General features: G+C 35.2%; 1 protein-coding gene across 1 annotated transcript in view; it reads left to right on the forward strand.

The window, feature by feature from the left end:
• Positions 1-19964, forward strand: part of LOC149786029 (E3 ubiquitin-protein ligase rnf213-alpha-like) — a 598535-nt gene that overhangs the window by 417908 nt on the left and 160663 nt on the right. The window contains exons 61-62 of the mRNA XM_089976317.1: positions 8733-8874; positions 16316-16674. Of these exons, the coding sequence (XP_089832443.1) occupies positions 8733-8874; positions 16316-16674 (501 nt within the window). The remainder of the gene's footprint in view (positions 1-8732; positions 8875-16315; positions 16675-19964) is intronic.

Raw genomic sequence — 19964 nt, forward strand, 5'->3', positions numbered from 1 at the left:
AGGGTTAGTCCCATCATTCCCACCCATTAGCGGTTTTGCAATGGAAGGAATTTTCATGTCCCCCTCTCTATAAAGGGATACCATGAAGGACGGTCCTGTCTCACCTCATCAGCAGACTAAGAACTAAAATATCTTTTCCATTATAGTGGACTCAAATAAGTTTCCTCCTGCTCCATTGGGGTCCTGTGTTTCTTCCCACCTGTCAGGTCAGGAGAAATTTGGACATTAAACAAGGCAGTGAACAAAATTAACCAGCTTCTTCTGCCAGTCACATGTTACAACTGTCTGGCATGAGAACATGAAGATTATCTCCTGCTGGAGAACCTTTCAGGGGATTCCTTCATACATACTAACCATTATGCTTTTGGTGTAATCATTATGTTTTTTCACCTAATTATATTTTATACTCGCCTGTATATGGATTATGCTGTTCTTGGTAGTCATTAAAACGTAAAATAAAAATAAAGCAAACAGAGATGTTTCTGTTATCTATATTATCATCTCTTTAATTCTGCTCATATAAGTTTGAGAATATTCTGAAAAAGATGACTCCTGCATAAGAATAGTGCAAGAATACTTTCCTTATTTGCTATTTATAGCAACTACACCATTCCCTTGATAACTCATGCCCTGATAACTCGCAAACCCACTTAAAACGTGGGGTCAGGTGTGGATCCCATTTTTTAAACCCAAAAATACCCCGAAAATGTATCCCTTTTTGTTGAACTTGAAGAAGATTGCAATCAAAATTGGTAACAAAAACTTTGATGTATTGCTTGTTTTATCATCGAAAATGGTAGATAAGACCTGGACATTTTAATCAATATCAAATTTAAAAATAGGTCATTCAATTTGTTACATTTTCTTTCCAAGCATCATTCCTAGTACACCGCAATTAACGATATGTAAGGAAATTTTGATCAATGAAAATGTCACTTATGCTGAGTGGAGGCAGTACTTTAATAAATACAAATTAATTTTTTTATCAATTAAAATTTATGTTCTAGTTCTATCTTTTAGTTCCTTTTAAGTGTAATCATCATAAATGCAATGCGTCCTTTTGTAATTAAACACAAAATGTGTCAATCTACCGTAACAGCTATGTCCGAGAGCATTTCTCTGAGAATCTCATTAAGTGCCGACTGTGTTTTGATAACTGACTTACAGAAGTATTTGTTGTATTGTTGCACTGAATTAAAAGCTGACCTCCTTCATATTATCATGTTAATTATGTCTTTTGAATCAAATAAAGGAGGTGGAATAAAAGAAAAGTTAAAAGGCACGAAAATCCTACAAACTTAAAATCTAACGGCCCCGGTCATTTGTCAGGTGAACTCACTTCATTTGATCAATCAAACACTGTTATAAATGTTATTGTTTATGTAACATAAACTACCTTAAATTAACTGACTTTCATAACTGTGATCAAAGATAACAAGGCAGCCAAGCAAAATGAATACTTCATAAAATAAAGAGCTTGATTTCACAGATACGGACCATTGTGGGCAAGTGAGTTTCAGAGAATTCTTGAACTGGCACTTAGAGATATCCTCAAGGATGATAAGAAATTTCATTATTACTTCCAATGAAATCATGAAATCAATATTGTACTAATTGAACAATACAAAAATTGAGTTTCGACATAGACGATTATCTCACAAAATAAATGTCACGTTTAAAAAAAAAAAAAATCTTGTTTGGTGATGTATCAACAGTTAGTCTAGTTCCTGGCAATGTGGACTCTCGATTTGGAAGGATAATATTAAACACCACTATGAGAACCAGACTGATCAAGAAAACAAAAAGCTGTGATGTAATACACAGATTTTTCGCATACACATGATGGTTGTTGAAACCAGTTGGAACAATCTTTCATATGTTGGACATTTTGAAAATAAATGTTATTTAAACTGAATAATGAATAACTGCATTAGAAAAAGTACGTTATTAAAAATTATTATTGACATGATTGTAAAATGAAGATTCAGTCATTAAACAGCCCAGTTCCTTAATGCCGCTCCCTCCCCCATGGTTTCCTCAATGTCAAAGCGATTGTTTTCAATTTTGGAGGTCTCTTGGTAACTCGTGCCTTGCTTTTAGTGTGGTCTATGTTCGTGGACCCCACTGTGCGTGAGTCATCGAGGGAGAGGTGTATATACGACCCATTTTTAAGAAAATAGGCAGGTCTTTTCAAATGTGACCTCACAGGTTCATTACATTGATAAGCGTGTTAGTTAGCGGACCAGTCTGTACTTTTAAATGAAATGTCAGCAGAAGTTATGAGAAATGCTTTACAATGTGAGTTGTGGATATTATATGATGGAAAATGTTAGAAGAGAGAGATTTTTTTCAAACTTCATAAAGAGGAATATGAGAGCAATGTAATACAGCACTCTGAGCACATGATCATGATTTTTGCAGAATTCCAGTTCATGATCATTCAGCAAAAGTTACACACGTAGACTAGGTAAAGTGAGTGCTGAATATAAATAATTTTTATAGTGTATTTTGGGTTTGCATTCTGATTCTAATCCATATGGATCATGCCCTTTGTGACAAGAATTTTGACCAGCTGCAGAACCAGTTTAGTAATAGTAGCAAAAATACATGTGCAATTTTCATGCATGCTATAATTTTGGCATATGATACACACATTACATGTTTTACACCCAAATTACACTATTTTGTTGCTTATAATAGCAATAATTATGCTTATACCTCACGGAGGTTGGCATGTATGCTCCTGTCATCTAGATCTTCTGCTGCTCCTACATTCTGCAATGGTTTTGAGAGCTTACACATACAGTTTCCTGTAGCCACAAGATTGCCAGGTAGCAGAAGTGGTCTGTTTACCCTTGTACAGTTTGGACACTAGTTTCTGCCTCAGCTTGTTAAGTTCATTCTCCAGTTTGGCACCCTTAACCTCACCTCATTGCAACCTAGTGCATCACTAGTGGTTATATCAGCTGATACCATTGGGTTTCCTGCCAATAATATACTTGGAGCTTGAGTACTAAACTCTGGTGATGATCACCTTTTTGTTCTCAAGAACAAGCGACCCTTCATATAAATAAATGTGGGCAGTGTTCCAAGTCTTACAAGGATGTGTCAACCTCATAAGGCATTACTGTGTTGTGATCACTTCAGACAACACATCAGTAGCATACTTAAGCTGTAAAAGAGGTACACGTGCTGCTTATCTTTGCATTGTAGTCCATGAGGGTGCTGCCTTAGAGGAGTTTGCTCTCCAAGCTTACCTTATTCCATGCAAGAGGAATATTCTGGCAAACAGGTTGTCCAGAGGGGGCCATCATGGAATGGTCTCTGCACCAGTTCCTAGACATTGTTTGTTGCATTGGTGTGTAATGAACAACAATGTACACAATAAGACAAACAACCCACTACCACCCAAAAATAGTAGCATTATTGTTGATGATTCAATACAAATTATATAAACAATTATCATGATTTTAAAGAGCTGACATTTATATATAGAAAACAAGTTAAAAACAAAGTGCAGTGATGGACTCCTGGCATATATGCAGTGAACATTCATAAATAGAAACTTTTAACATCTGATTTTTTTAATTAAAGACAAACAATTTTTTCTTCAAGAGTACAAATTTCACAGATTAAGAAATCAAACTCTATTTTACTTTGACATTAAAACTTCACATTATCTTAGAAAATCAGTCAAAAGAAATTTGATAAGTGGTTACAGAGATTTAAGAGCCAAACTACAGTTGTTTTACATTCAAATTTGTATTATAATGAAGTTTACTAAAGCAGGATTTTACTGCTTTCATATTTGATGATTTAGTTCAGTAGTTACAGACTTGAGTGTAATAGGGATATTTTCATCACAGAGAATATACCAGAGATCTTTGCCTTATTGTATGCAGATGGTGCTGAAACTGTAGGGTTATTACAACAACAAATTAATGTCACAGATGAATTCTGTGTTGAAACAGGAATGGAAATTAATCTAGCAAAAACAAAAATAATTGTCTTTTGAAATGGTGGCTGTCTGAAAGATCATGAGCATTGGTATTATAAGGGTAAACCTGTTGAAACAGTGGCATTATATAAATAACGTTTATTGGGCTGCTTTTCACATTGAGGTTGAGCTGGACTAAGGCAAAGAACATGTTGGCATCACCAGTGTTGAAAGCAGTATCTAGAATTTTAAGGTATCAACAAATATTTGTAAAATTATATGTACAGGATATATTTAAAAATATTTGATGCTATGGTGAAACCAATATTATGTTAGATTTCAGAAATATGAGAGTATCAATATTTACCAGAAATAGAAGCAGTTTAACACAGATTTTGTAAAAGATACCTTAACATACCAAATACTATGAATGACACAATGTTAGTTTGTGGACAATACCCTTTGAGTACAATTTATATTTTCAGATGTGTAAAGTACTGGATGAAAATTAATACATATGCCAACAAAGAGATATCCTTCCAGTGTTATATTATTTTTAAAAGACTGGATGATGCTGGCAGAAGCACATGGGCCAGTAAAATTAAAAATGTCTTATTCTCTCATGCTTTTTATTATGCATGGCTAGCACAAGAAATGGGTGACAGTTTTCTAGCTATATCAGACAGTGTCTATTTCATTCCTCATTACAGATATAGTTAGGTAAAATAGGAAATTCTGCAATATGTGTTTATTATAGTCAGCACAAGTTCTTATTGGAAAAAGAAATATTAAACATTAGATCTACCTTTCATTTTCAGAAAAGCATTTGCATCTTTTTGATATTCTAAACATAATTTAATGATTAAATGAGGAGGACACACTAAAATTGAAAGAGATCAAAGAGTTTGCAAACCTTATAATGTTGTAAAGAAAATGTCAAGTGTAGAAGATGAGTATGGATGGAGCTAATGTACCCAATGTGGAAGGTCAAGGCCACTATAATGAAAATAATGACAATGATTCGTATAGGAGATGCATTTCTTTCTTGTGCTGGAATATGAAGGTCCTAACAGTTTAAGTATAGATTTGAATATTCCTGTTATTGTGTGCTTTTTGACATAGTAGATTTTTGTGAAACATGAGGTACATCGGCTGATGAGTTTATCAGCACCTAAAATAATGTATTTTACTATACTGCTTAAGGCATACTTTGTGATGTATTCTGTTTTATTATGTTATATATTATGGGCTGGAGACGACCACTCCAGTGGCCTAGTGGTTAGAGCATCTGCCTCAGATGCAGGAGGTTGTGGGTTCAAACCCCACATGAGTCATTATACAAAAGACTTATACAACTGGTACTAACAGCTGTCTCACTAGGTGCTCAGCATTAAGAGGTTAGTGTTAGGATTGGTGTCAGAATAATGTGACTGGGTGGGACATCATGCTCCATGTCTGAGGCATGATGCCCCAGCTGCAGTGCTTAGACATTACTATAAACTGCCACACTGCAGACATAATAACAATATGGCTGAAAAATTGTTACAGCTGTGTTAAAAATCCAAAACACACACACACACACATGGGCCAGAGGCCTAAAGTACTGAATAAACTCTCTTCTGTTCTGTTCTGTTCTAAATTTGGTACTGAAAGTTTTATATTTATATGGTTTCAGTACTTAGCAAATCAATTAAGATCAAAAGAGGTGATAAAAGGGCTTGTGAATTCCTCCAAATTCATTCCTGCAGTAAAGCTTCAGTATCTTTGAGAAATGCTTGCTATAATTCGTACTTCTTCCAAATCGGCTGCTGTATTTAACTGAAACTTTGGTATAATATTACTATGAAACAAAATTTTGTACGCAGATGTGCTTAGATTCTAGGTGTTTGCCAAGCATCATCATAATGCCATTCATAAATGAGACACAGGACTCGATGGAACACCTGCTATATTTATTCAACAATTAAAGGTTGGGTGCAATTATATAAGATGAGCAATATTATTCAGTCTGTATTCTTTAGTTTACCTCTCTAAAGCAGAGGAATGCTATTCTCTTATACTACCACCAGCATTGATGTCCTCAAATATAAAAACATCTATTTAACTATACTCTTACAACAAAGGAAGGGCACTGTCATCTACATTTCACATTTTATAGGCTTATTGGCACAATTTAGCTGCAGTATCATAAATAATACTGCAGAAGCTGTGCATTAACAAATTTTGAGCACCCAATCAGTAAAGCTGACAATCTAAATAATATAACAATTCAAGCTTCAGTAAATACAAATTTTATATATAAAAAAAGATGTAAAGAATCAAATTAATAAATATATTCGACATAAAGATTTAAATTTCTGCTCAATACATTTGATTCAGTAATTGATCTGGTTAATCTAATTCCCATTGAACAAATTAATTAATTCCTTTTTTTTGGAAATTCATGAACTGCTTGTGAGAGAGTCACTATTCTTTGTGATGTCTCTGCTACTCATCTGCTTCAGTCTTTCTTCTTCTTGCATCCTCCTTTCTTTCTTCCATTTCCATGTCTTACTCCTTCCTCCTCCTTCCTAATTCCTTCTGCTTCTTCCTACTTCCTTCTTTCCTTCCTCCTTTCTTCCATTCTTGACTTATTCCTCCTTTTTCTGTTATTGTGCCACCTCATGCGTGCACCCTAGAAGCCTTTTCGAAGCTTTAAAATTCCAATTCCCTTTTACTTGACAAGTCGCCACAAATCTTGGAGTGGCCGTTCTTTTGAATACACTTACACCATAGTTTCCCTTTCCTATAACACTGTGATTTAACTCAGATGCATGCATCATTACTTCTCCAGAATCCTCAGCACACTGAAAATCTTAGTGAAGTTTTCCTATGCAAATGACGCCTGTTCCCACCTAAATTTTACACCAGGCCCCCATTCTGAAAGCCCTCTAGTTGACTATATTTGATTGGCCCACTCAAACCTTTTGAATTGATCTCGGTGCCAACCTCTCACACTTGGTGGCTTTACACCTTACACTGGGGTGAGGGGTATAAGAGGTGTTTATGCCCATATCAATAATCAAGCTAATCAAAGGATTATGTTCCATTGAATCAATCTTGGCTGCTCTTTATTGCGTATTGCCGAGGTAGAACATCCATTTCTCTGGTATATGTGAATTCAAACTTCTGCTTTGAACAGTGTTCATTACATTTATATAAGTGTTGCATTTAGCACTTAATCAAATAGGTTTTTGCACCCATTATTCAGAATATCTCTTGCACAGTTCTTTAAAGAGTGACAAGTAAATGGTTAAGCTGATGTGCATTTTCAGCAAGCACGGTGGAGAGAATGAAGCAAACCTATGCTGCAGTTCTGTGTAATCGAAGTTTCTTTATATGCGGTATTAGGGAAACAACACACTGTCTTAAGAAGACAGCTGATAGAAATGGCTGCTCTCCTGTGCTTGAGAAGTGAATTTGAACTAGTCCATTGTACACTATGGTAACTCTAGCTGTTGATAAAATATAGACAGTTCATTTTGCTTGAGTTGATAATAATAGCTTATGAAAGTGCTTCAAATTGATTATACAATAATCTAAGAAAATCTAGAATGTTATTGAATAGTTTTTATTCCAATTTACTTCTGATTAGTCCATGAAATGAAAAATGACCAGGAAAAGCTAGGACTCTTTAGAGAGATGCACAATATGTGGCAAGACAAACCATTATGCTCCAACCCAATTTACAAAATAAGGAGAATTAAAAATTCTTTTAACAATATCTATGATGTACAGGGAATTTTTTTAAAAAAGTAGTCCTGAGAGGCTGAGTAGTTTAAGATACCATACTAGCCTTTATAGATTGCTTAGTCTGCATGAGTTTGAACCTTAGCTCAGCCAACATGGGTATGTGGGAAAGCTTGGCAGTAGCTTCCCATGAATCAATTGTTCTTTTCCTAGGACTTTCATAGGTTCTTCCTCCACCAGATATACTGGCTGCCATGTATAGGTTATTGTGTGTTGAAAAAATGGCATTAAACCCACCAAACCAAACCAAACCAGTTTGAAGAAAAACAAAACAGAAAAGGATTACCAGTGAGAATATTCAGGGAAATTATTTTATTTCCAAAATATTATGCACTTTGCAAAGTACAAAACTAGAGATAGGAACGGTCTTGGTATACATTGAATCATAGAACTTGTGAAAGGGATGCATCATGGTTAGTATGACAGCCCCATCACAAAGTAGGTTAATGTGACCCACATTTCATGCATCAATAGCTTTGATTTTGTGTTCAAAGTTATTATGCAAGTTCTGTTACTCATATAGTCATCAAATTAGATGAATGTGTTTATTGCTGTTACTACTACAGATTTAAAAGAAGTTTGCTGTGTCTTACAGATTACAGGTTTGTGTTAACATTTTTGCATTTGGCTTGTAGTGTTGTATACATACTGTTATGTCTAGATCATCAAAACTTGGTGAGGTGATGCACTACAACAAAAGTAGATCACTATGGCCTATATCTCACATTTTAATTAAATTTTACTTTAACTGTTGATGCTAGAATCATATAAAAACTAGGTGATTGTATACATCTCTATTCTGTCACACGCACATAATAAAAAAGTCATGTTGGTGAAGAGATGCATCTTGATAAATGAAACCTTTATTATAAAGAAACAAACTAATCACTAAGCACCTAGGATAAAAAAGCAGTAGTATGGTGTTCATCAAATGATACTGGTCACAATTCCTGTACAGGTTGGCAATAATGTTGTACTCTGATGGTCTTTTACTTTGTTTTTACAGGTTTATCCACATTCCTCAATGGGCTGAGCTGCCAAATTGCTGTCCTTTTAAAAGAGAAAGAGAAAAAGGCTGACAGAGCAGAAAAGTGGTTGTCTAATGAAGCTGCTAAACCTGAAAACATTAATAAGGCTGGCACCTTCAGGTATACCAATACAATATATAACACATTATTTAACTTAAATTTTTTGTTTTTCTATCTCTGACGTCTCATCTACAAAATTTAAGATAGTCATCATGTAAAGAAGGTCAGTATCCAGTATTTCTACTTCTTATGTGAAAAAATTATTTTGAGTGGAAAATGGCATCTTTCAGTGAATTTAAAGTAGAAATTATGGTGTAGTTATAAGCACATCTAAAGCAAAAATTCAAGTTGAAAAGAGTTTTTAATGGAGCTGCCATAGAAACTAAGAATTGTTCATTAAATATATATTTTTTTGGGGCCCATAGTGGCCAAGTGGTCTAAAGTGCTCACTGTTCCGGATCACTGCCATCTCACTTTTGTCTGCATGGGTTCGAGTCTCAGGCATGGCTACAGTTGGCATGTGAGCAAAGCTTGCCAGTAGCTTCTCGTGGGTCGGTGGTTCTTCCCAGGGTTTTATAGGGTTCTTCTTCCACCAGTTATACTAGCCACCATGTATAGCCTGTCTTGTGCTGAATAATAGCGTTAATCCTTACATCAACAACAACTACAACAAGATATATATTTTGAGGAGATTTGCAGTGAAAATTGATAAGAAAAGAGGTGCAGAATTTGTCCAGCAGGAAAGCAGTAAAAATCCATAAAGCTAACATTACACATTAAATTTTTGTGATTTCTTGGTGTAACACCATCTTCTAATATGATATCATATTTAATATTTCCAACATTAACATATGGAAAGTCTGAAACAGGTCAGTTTATAATGATGATATTGTGTGAAAAGTGGATATTTTTTTGCAGGAACGCTTTGTTATCATTAGCAGCCTTCCAGACAGGTTCATCTTTTATTAGATTGAGAGTGTGCCTAAGTTTGAAAAAGAGTTTGGAAAAGTGTAAACTCTGCTTTATGCTGTTACTGAGCCCACATTAATGGGAGCAAGACATAGCAGTAACTTTACTGGTGGAAACTGCAACAGTTGAGATTTTCTGTTCCTTTTTGATTTGCATATATTTCTTTTAAACTCCTTGATTGATGCTCTGCATTCTTTGCAATATGTCTTGATTTATTGTGAAGCTAAGACAATTCATTTGATGACAAGCTTGATCACCCTTATGACCTCTGAGTCAAGATCATAGAAAATTTGCATTAAGGTTTTGGTTACTTAGTCTTTTTGTTTGCTTATATTTACTAACCCCTTGATGGATTTTCTTCGTACTTGGAATGAATCAATGTGAACCTAAGACCATTCATTTTGCAGATTTACATATGCCCCTTTAAGCCTAGGGTCAAGGTGATATTCATAAAAAATTTGCCTTATGGTTTTGGTTCAAGATTTTAGCTCTAAGGAAAGCACTTAAGAGATAGCCAGTTGTCCATCCTTGGATATCCATTAGTCTGTTAACCCTTTAACACATAGCCTCTGTTGCTGTGAGGGCTGTCAGTATACATGTGTCCAAGCTACACTGTGCAATGTGATACAAATAGAACACGTTATATAAATGCAAAAGGCCTGGCTATGAAACTTATTGCAGTGTTTTAAGCATATGTTGTATTCAACATAAATTTTAACCATTTTACATTTTTTGTACATATATGGTATCTATAAATAGGGTTAATTGTAAAATCTAACCTTTGTAGCTGTATAATTTTTTTTACAGAATAATTTTTATATGCTGAACATTCAATATTAAGTCAGTGAACCTGTGTGATCATCCATCATGCTGACCTTGTACTGCCTCTGAATCTACCAGTTCATTGTCTATGTCTTTATCACTAATTCATCTGACTCTAATAAGTTATCAAACTCATTGTTGCCTATATTAATATTGGAACCTAGATCTTACTTAATGAAGCCTTCATAGTCATAATTCTAATTATCCAAACTCAAGAAAGTTCTGAACATGTTTAGAGTTGAGAATCCGTCCCAGTTAATTTAAATAGCAATTTAATATTAGTAATGCCATATCTGTTGCTATTATATAGCTGGTATTTTTCTGGGTGGAAAACTCTGCAACAATATGACAAGAATTTGTCCTTCCATTTGGGTGAACCAGAATATTTCAGAACACTAGATTGCCTCTGGGACAGTCCCAATAGACATGTTGTACATACATACTTCTCTCCATTCTTTTTCCAGTCACATGGCTGTAATGCAGGGATCGTCCTGGGCTTCGCCAGTGTCGCAAATTGCGATTTTTTTTCTTTATTGGCAACAAAAATATCCCATCTGGCGATTTATTTGGCGACAGACTTTTTGGTTATTTAATTTGTACATACAATCATGGATTTGGACTGGATAAATTAAAAGGGAGAATGAAAGGAAGCCACAAACTTGACTAAGCAATGCATTGGAATCAACCTGTTACACAAACGATCCTTTGTTCGTATTGACAACCCCATCTTTACAGTGCATTGTTACATCATAATCTGCTTATGCTGACATCTGGGCTGAGTACTGTATGCTGTGATACAGTCAGTCATGCTACCGAACTATACCTACAACTGACTGACTTCTGAAGACGGGAATAGAACAGATACAATTAATTGAATGGCTAATCCTTCTGTTTTTTGTTTTTTTTTTACATATACCAATACAATAGTTTTGCTGAACCTTCACAGAAAACTGGTAAACTTTGAAGTACCGACTACTGTGTATAAATACAAAGCAAATGGAAAAAATCTCAATCACAATTATATCTGTCGCCAGTACAGCATTTTACTCATTGATCTTTTCCTTTTGCCATCAATCCGTGTTACCGCTGCAGAGACTTAAACTCCGCAACAAGAAATAGCACCAAAAGAAAACAGTTTTGCATAATTAATAATAATTATTTATTTCTCAAAATACAGGAGTGAAAGAATCCCTAAATTGGGTGTGAATTTATGCTTATATTTACGGTCCAATATTGCCAGGTGTTGACTCATGTAAGTTTCATTCGTGGGAATGGAGATCCTATTTTGCTTGTCGAGAAAATTTATACAGCATTCAGTGATCATTCTTGGGATTTAGGAAGCAATTCACTATAAGCTTTGTGAGGCTAGCCATAAGGGGGGTGGGGGGGGGGCTGCTGAGAGACTACTGGTGTCACATGTCAGCACTGTAGACTGTGAACGTGGATTCAGTAAGATGAACCTCATAAAAACTGACATCAGAAATAAACTCTGCATCTCATCTCTCGAGAATTTAATGAGAATCAGCATGTTAAGATGTGAAAAATTAGACTTTGAAACTACATTCAACAAGTGGGCAGCCCTAAAATCGCGACGGATCCTATGTAACACTTTGTAACATTTTGTTAATGCTTGTTGTAATTAGAGTATTAACTAACCCATCTTTTGTAATTTTCATTGCCTGTTACATTAATAGACTAAATTAACACTTGAAAAAATGTACACTACTTGTTCTGGTGACACTTTTTGAAAATTGGCGACAAAATATTGAGGTTGGCAAATTTTTTGGCGACAGCTTTTTAAAAGCCAGGACCATCCCTGGTAATGTCTACCTTTTTTAATGTCATTGAAGGTTTGTCTTCAGTATTTTTCTTTTTTGTGCATTATCTTTATAAACATTTGGATTATACACCATAATGAGTTTTTCTCTCTCAATTTAGGTTGTCTTGAGAGTTATTAGCATTTGTTTCATACATGTTGTGTATGGCTTTGCATTTGTATTCACTCTTTGCTGGGCAGTACTGTTCAAATTCATTTATGCATTCTTCTAGCTAGGTAGATATTCTTTTAAAACTTTGTCCAGCCTTACATAATTTGTAAAAATATTAAGGAGGAGTTAACAGTTCAAGTTTCTCCCCCCCCCCACAAGTCTTCTATAAAAAGAAAAACATTGGGTCACTTAGTCCTGCCTCTCAGCAGAGATAGTGGGATAAACATGTTCTTTCTGACCTTTATGTGCTTGAGTTTGATACAAAACAGATCTTTGTGGCATCCCTTCTCTACAGTCCTGTATCCCCTCTTGCCCAGAGACATTTGACCCAATCCTTCAGGTTCTGGTGACTCGCTCAGTTACAGTTAAGGAGCTCTCTCAAAAAGGTTTAATATGGGTCAGGACTTTGCAGAACAAGGTAGGGTGCAATCTGTCAACCACCATCACCACCCATCTGTTGCAACCCTTGGCAGCTGCTTCTAACTATAAGGTTCCTACTCCTTCCTAGCCAACTAAACAACCCACTTTGGATGCTGATGAAATTCAAGCTGGCATATATCTTTGGGGACCCTCTGTATAATCTGATTTTAGGATTTCCACCATCATAAGATTTGGTGGACAAATCAAGACTGGTTTCTGGTTGGTGTACCCTTGCAATTGTATTGCCAGATTCTCTCCTCTTACCCTGCACTGATGTCACACTAAGTTAGGATGAATCCTTGAAAAAGAATAAAGGACAGTGCACATGGGCAGCCTGTATGTGGGGTGTCCAGGGGCAGTCCAGTGTTCTGGAATCTTCTGGTTCACAATATTTGGAGAATGAATTCTTGTCACAAGTTAGAATATTTTCCATCAGGAAAAGTAGCAGCTATGCAATAGCAACAAATGAGTATTACATCATTAAAATTAGTTTTGTCATCTCCCATGTAAAAAAGACCTATTACAACTATATCAGAAATAGCAACCACATAATGTGACATAATGGTCATTTACCTCAGTTTGTAATGCAGGGTTTCCCTGAAGGTGGCATTAGGAAAACCAGCTCATAATGGCTAATGTTTACTGTGGCTGTTGAAACATTCTTCCATGTAAATGGTGCATAGGTGTCCTAACATACTTGTGTGCAAATCAGATTTAGGTGTCCAATAGTGATTCCATGACAACCACATATAAATTCTTGAAAATGTTATTGCTGCTTCTCATAGATGGAAAGGCATACTGACATTAGTTTGCACCAGAAGACTTATTATGATTTCTGCTTGGTACCAACAATGAAAGTTTTGCTGATCTGACACCTGGTATAGTCACTATGGCAACAATATTGAAAATTTTGTCACTGCTACTTCTGCTAAATGAAGTCATATTCACATGGGTTTTCACAAGAAAAGTAATTATTATATCTAACTGGTCCAGAATGAATATGGTGCCAGTCTGATCTCAGATATGGCCACCATGGCAGCCATTGTGAAGATTTCTTGTTACTACATCACCTATTAAATGGAGTGTCATATCAACATGGTGTTTTCAAAAGAATACTTCTCATGGTGTCTTGTTGGTCCTGAATGAAAATAATGTTGATCTGCCATCTAATATGACCACCACTGTGACCAGCTTGCAAATCACAACTCTTTTAGAACTGATGTTTCTATCAACATAATGGTTTTAATAAAAAGACTTCTTAGGACATATGTCTCATCCTACATGAAAATGGTGGTGATCTGACCTCAGATATGGCTTTGACAATGAATATGTTGAAAATCTTGTCAATAATTCACCAGAACAGATAGTCATATTGGCATGGAGTTTTCATCACAAGTCATCCAATAGTGTCTAGTTTGTCCTACAATAAAATTGTGCTGTTGTTACCTTCATTATGGCTGCTATAGCAGCTAATTTGAAAATCACATCACTATAGAATATCAGATAGTTTCAACACTCAGTGGTAAAAACATAGAAATGGTCTTAACTTGAATTCTTGGTATTCTTTTTAGACAGTTCAATATCAATCCTTTCAAGGGACTCATATCATTTCCTGATATTTTTATAACCCCTTCGTGGATTTTTTCACACTATGGAAAGTCATTATGAAGCTAAAACAATTCTACAATATGCTAGCTAATCCTTTTCACCATGAGGTCAGGGTTACATTTTACAGTGATGCTTTGATCATGGGTTTGACATACAGGCACTGGCCTTTTGGTTTCTTCAAAAGGAAGGTATATGAAAATTGTGACAGAACTGAAGATACAAGAAATATTACCATACTGAACACCTATATTCCAAGTCTAGATACAAATCAAGTCAACAATAAGATGTCTTGTCAGTACCTCATATAAATATGCAAGTAGAAAGTCCATACAAGGCTCTGACAGTGTGAAATGTGTGTGAAATAGTCGCACATGTGCAGTGTTAAAGAACAGCAATAAACAAAAACGATATAATTTTACGAACTTGACTGCTGCCATTTTGAGAAGATAGCAATATGTGGAATTCACTTTGTACATACATTTTTATCCTTCCCATCCATCCTACTTGCTCAGCTTTAACTCAGAACTGCTTCATCTATTGACATCAAACTTGCACTGTAGGCATATATTTAGATGAACATGTGTTATACACCAAATCTGGATGACTGATCATTTTTAGGAAGTATTGTATCCATGTTAAAAGATTAGTACCAGTTTCAACTATTGCCACAAACTTACACAGAGGTGTGTCTTTCCAGAATTTATTCACAGTTGCTTTCAAAATGTGTTCATTCATCCTCATGGACAGTATTATTTACAGTACAAAACACCTTGACATCATGTTTACAGTGTGTGCATCTTGAAATGTGTATTATGCAACATAAATGGGTCATTGTGACCTCTTCCCAGGATTTAATATAAATTGGTTAATATTGTGTAACAGCTTTAATTATACCTTTTGCCACAAACTTACACTGAGGGTACATCTTAGGATGAACTTGCATTACATACCTAAATAATGCTCAATTTCACACACCTTTTAACTATTGCAGCCATTTCAGATTTAACTTTTTCAAAGACCAAAACTGTGACCTATTTTCTGTGGTGTAATGAAAACGTTTCTCAAAATATAATTTGTGTCATAGAAGCAGTGGTAACTAATGTGTATTCCATGAACACTAACATCTCTAACAAGCTTAATACCATATAGTGGTTTTTTGAGCAGTGGAGAAAATTGGGTAATCTAGCAGTATCAAATGTGAACATGAAAATAAATCCCATAAAAATTTATAATCCAATGACACAAATATGGCCAAACTTTTTAATGATTTTGATTGGTGTGGCAAGCAGCCATTATTCCTCCATTCTGTTCAGTGAGAATGCTCAGGTAGTCTTAGTACATAGTAAAAATGACTTGAGAATGATTATATACAGTATTCAAAGTAAAGTGCCTCCCTTTATGTCTTTTGTATTTGTATATGAATTGTGTCAATAGCTTCATGGTGATTTAGTAGAATCTATTATTTGCTTTCCTTCATACTGTCATAAACAAATGAAAGGGCTGCTTCCTGCCTTCTTTACAGGCAATGTTACGGATTGTTCATTGTCCATGACAAGTTTTTTGATAGTTGTGAATGCATATGATAGGTATACTTGATGGCCAGTATTAGTAATTAGTGCTGTTAGTATTTAATTATAAGTTGCCAAAATGTTCAATTCTTCTTCTTAGACTAAATAACTAATACTGCAAAAATGATGCACTGTCTGGCATATTTTTAATTATGAAACTGATTTTTTTTTTCAAAATCTGTCTAGACGAGCTTGTACCCAGTACCTAGAAACCAAGATCTCCCCAGTACTTGCTGGTATTATTGCCCACATTGACACCAACCAAAATCTGGACATTTTGGACGATCATATCTCTGATGGGGACTGGATAGCCAAGTTGTGGCTTCAAATTCTAAACACCCCAGGTGCCATTCAGTTAGGGTACTCTGACCTTCTGTCCCCTGGTAGAAAACAAGAGCTGAATGAGGTTTTTGTCAAGACAACAGGATGTGAAGGTCGAATGTTCAATGCCAAGATGCCTTTCTCCTGGTTAATCTTTGAACAGATTGACAACATCTGGAGAACAGCACAGGAAAGACAACAAGAGGAACAAAATGAGGATTCAGGTTGTAAACACCATTCTAATTTACTATTTTTTGAGTATCATTGATCCAGTCTAAACATCATTTTTATGGTGATTAGTCCTAATAGTAAGTTTATTTATTATATATTTGATAATGGGATATTGAAATTTTTCAGCTTAAGAAAAACTGATTTTGCCAGAGTGACAATAAAAGTGGTATTACCACTGTGGCAATTGCAGACATGAATGTATTAGCATTTAATGGCAGGTCAGCACAGTAATGGCTATACGGTGCCATATAAAAATTAAAATTCCTGAAATGTAATTATAAAGAATTGAACAGAAGTCTTGATGAAACTAAATCCATCCAAGTAACACATTACATTAAGTACTACAGAAGAAAGGTAAGGTGTTAAAATCCTGTAAAGTGTATATAAAATAAAAGATAAAGGTAAAATATATCAAATCCTAAAATTTAATGTCAGATTTCTTATACAAAACATGCCCTCAACAAGTCATAGATTTTCTCTCGTGGTACATCATGATAAAGTTCTTTAAGCTGATGGAAAATATGTTTTGGGTATCTCAGAAACCAATATGCAAGTTTTTACTTTTATAATGTTACTGAGTACATTTCCTACACAATTGGTGTTTTTGTGGTTCCCTTTATAATGAAAAGGGAAAAAAATGATCTTTATATATTATGTCCTTCTTCATATGGATATGGTTCAGTGGAATGACCACACAATCCTGGCTATATGGCGATGCTTAAAATGGAAATCATGGGAAAAACTTTAGAAAGATAAACTATTACAAGCAAAAATAAAATGCAGTTCATCTCTCCATTTGTTCATTCACTAACATTTGCTTCTTCAGGTCATAACTTTATAACTGTTTGGAAAGATTTTTCCATGAAATTGTTCCCCTGTATAGATCATAAGTGTTGTGTAATGTAGCATGGCCCTCTGCCTCAAGATCGCAAAGGAAAAATGTTAGTAAATTGATTTGTATACTTGAAGATGTTGTATTTCAACTTTGTACAAGTATATACAGTGTGACCCCCCTATAACACGCTTCATTATTACGCGAATTCAGATATAACACAGTCATGGCATGGCTCCCGAAATTTCTTATATATGTATTTTTCTTGTGCACAAAAAAATTTCTTAAAAAGTACGAAAAAAAACCTTAAAAAGTTGCTTATCATTTTGGGATAGAGATCGCATATGAATAAAAAAAATGCAAGATGATCGTGGCTTGGCTCCTGAAATTTTATATGTATTTTTCTTGTAAACGAAAAAGTATTTTTCTTTCTTCTTAAAAGTAAGAACAAAAAAAATGCATAAAAAGTTTATTCTGGGATCGCGTAGGTCTTTGCCAATGTCGCAAACTTGGACTGTTTTTCCTTATTGGCTGCAAAACATACCATGTGTCTTTTTTTATTTGTTGCCAACATTATTGGCTGTTTAAACTTTTATATACAACCATTGGTTTGGAGTGCAGAAATTCAGAGGCCCCATGAAAGGAAGCCACAAACTAGATATAAAATGCACTGAAATTTATCTATTGTTACATAAACAAATTCTTTGTCTATACTGACAAACCATCTAAACAGTGCATTGTTATATCATAATCCTCTTATCCTGACATCTAGCATGAGTTCTGTATGTTGTGAAATATCTGATTTTTTGTTGTTGACATTTCTGGTAACGGAGATCAACTGGACGAGGCATTCTCTCGTAATCTATCTTTCATCGGATTTTCGGCCGCTCCCTAGTAATTAATATATTTACAAAGACTGGCATTTGTGTGTGGATGGTAAGTAAAATTCCTCTTCTTTTCACTCAGAATTAAATCCTTCAGAACACTCACGTCTTCTGTAATAATCCATGTTGTCAGAACACCTGTGTCTCTATCGTCCGTTGACCCTTTGTTAATTTTCAGACGCATGTGTAGAAGGCAGCATCACGCTGCTACCACAACTGTTAAAAAAAAAAAAAATTTATTGGTTTATTCAGTAGGCATGGAGGGACAGTAACTAAAATAGTCTAAACGACGGCGAATTCCTTTTAAAAATGTGGAAACAGTTTGCTGAAATTTCAAAGGAAACATTACCTTTAAAGCACCGACTGTTATGAAAACGTACTCAGCAAATGGAAAAAATCCCCATCTCAATCATGCAGTACAATTATTTGATGTTACCGCCACAATAAGAAATGGGCATTCGTTTGGTTCTCCAAAGCTGTTCTTTAGCGGCGACTTCAAAAGCGCATGCACTCTTCATCAAAGAAAGCCGACTACAATCTTTCAATAACAGCAAAGAAGTTTTCTTCAAAGGAAGTCAGTACCAAACTTAAATAAAAGTGATGGAATCTGATGGATTTTTGCATTTTCCAACGTGACTGCAACACTTTAACTGTGCTGTGAAAGTTTACTTTTTGTAGGGAAAAAGTTTATGCCAACGGTGGCTTAAAACGCAAACTAACTTTTACCGACTTCGAACGTACTTCAGAGTAAATGTGCTTCGTCATTCATTACATGATTGTGCTATGTTTTTTCTCTGAATTCAGACCAGTATGACCTGTTACAAAATTAATGAATATTTTAAAGCTGTGTATGCATATTTTCGATGTAATCACTTGTATTGTGGATTCAATGTATATTATGAGGTTCGCAGGTGAGTACACTGCATTGATACTCTGATCATGCTATGCATTAGACATTTATATATAAACAGTATTCACGTATATGTACCAATTCATGGTTCTCTAAATAAAGTAAACTATTATATGATGTCTTCTCTCTTTTCACTACAGGTGTATTTCTCATTTAATTTGCATTAATTCAAGATAGCAACTGTGCTGACGAAGCACATATTTTACCGCCTGCATTTATTACCCCCCCCCCCAATTTTTTTTTTGTGGGGGAGTGGTACATTTTCTTCAGCTAACTGACTTGGTTGCATATAACACGGTTCGGTTCATAACACGGTCGGATTCTATGGCTCCCAACTAAGGTGTTATAGCGGGTCCCACTGTATCATGACTGAATGATTGGCTGCATGTCATAGCCACATTCCCTGGCTGAAGAGCAAGATCATGGTAAGGGAAAATATATCTTGTCAGGAGCAACATTTTTGATGAACTGGAGATATTTCAGTGAAATTTTGTCGATTTATGCATCATGTTTAGAGACTGTGCAGGATACTCTAGCCATGCCCACTGCCTCAAGATGAAAGTTGCAGCAAAAACATTGTAACTCTGATCTGTGTCCTTATCTGTATTATAACTTTTGAACCACTGAAGATACTTTAACCAAGCCTTAACCAGTTAT

Source organism: Sinohyriopsis cumingii, chromosome 12 (genome assembly GCF_028554795.1).
Source record: "Sinohyriopsis cumingii isolate HCF-2022 chromosome 12, ASM2855479v2, whole genome shotgun sequence".
In the NCBI taxonomy this organism is placed as follows: domain Eukaryota; kingdom Metazoa; phylum Mollusca; class Bivalvia; order Unionida; family Unionidae; genus Sinohyriopsis; species Sinohyriopsis cumingii.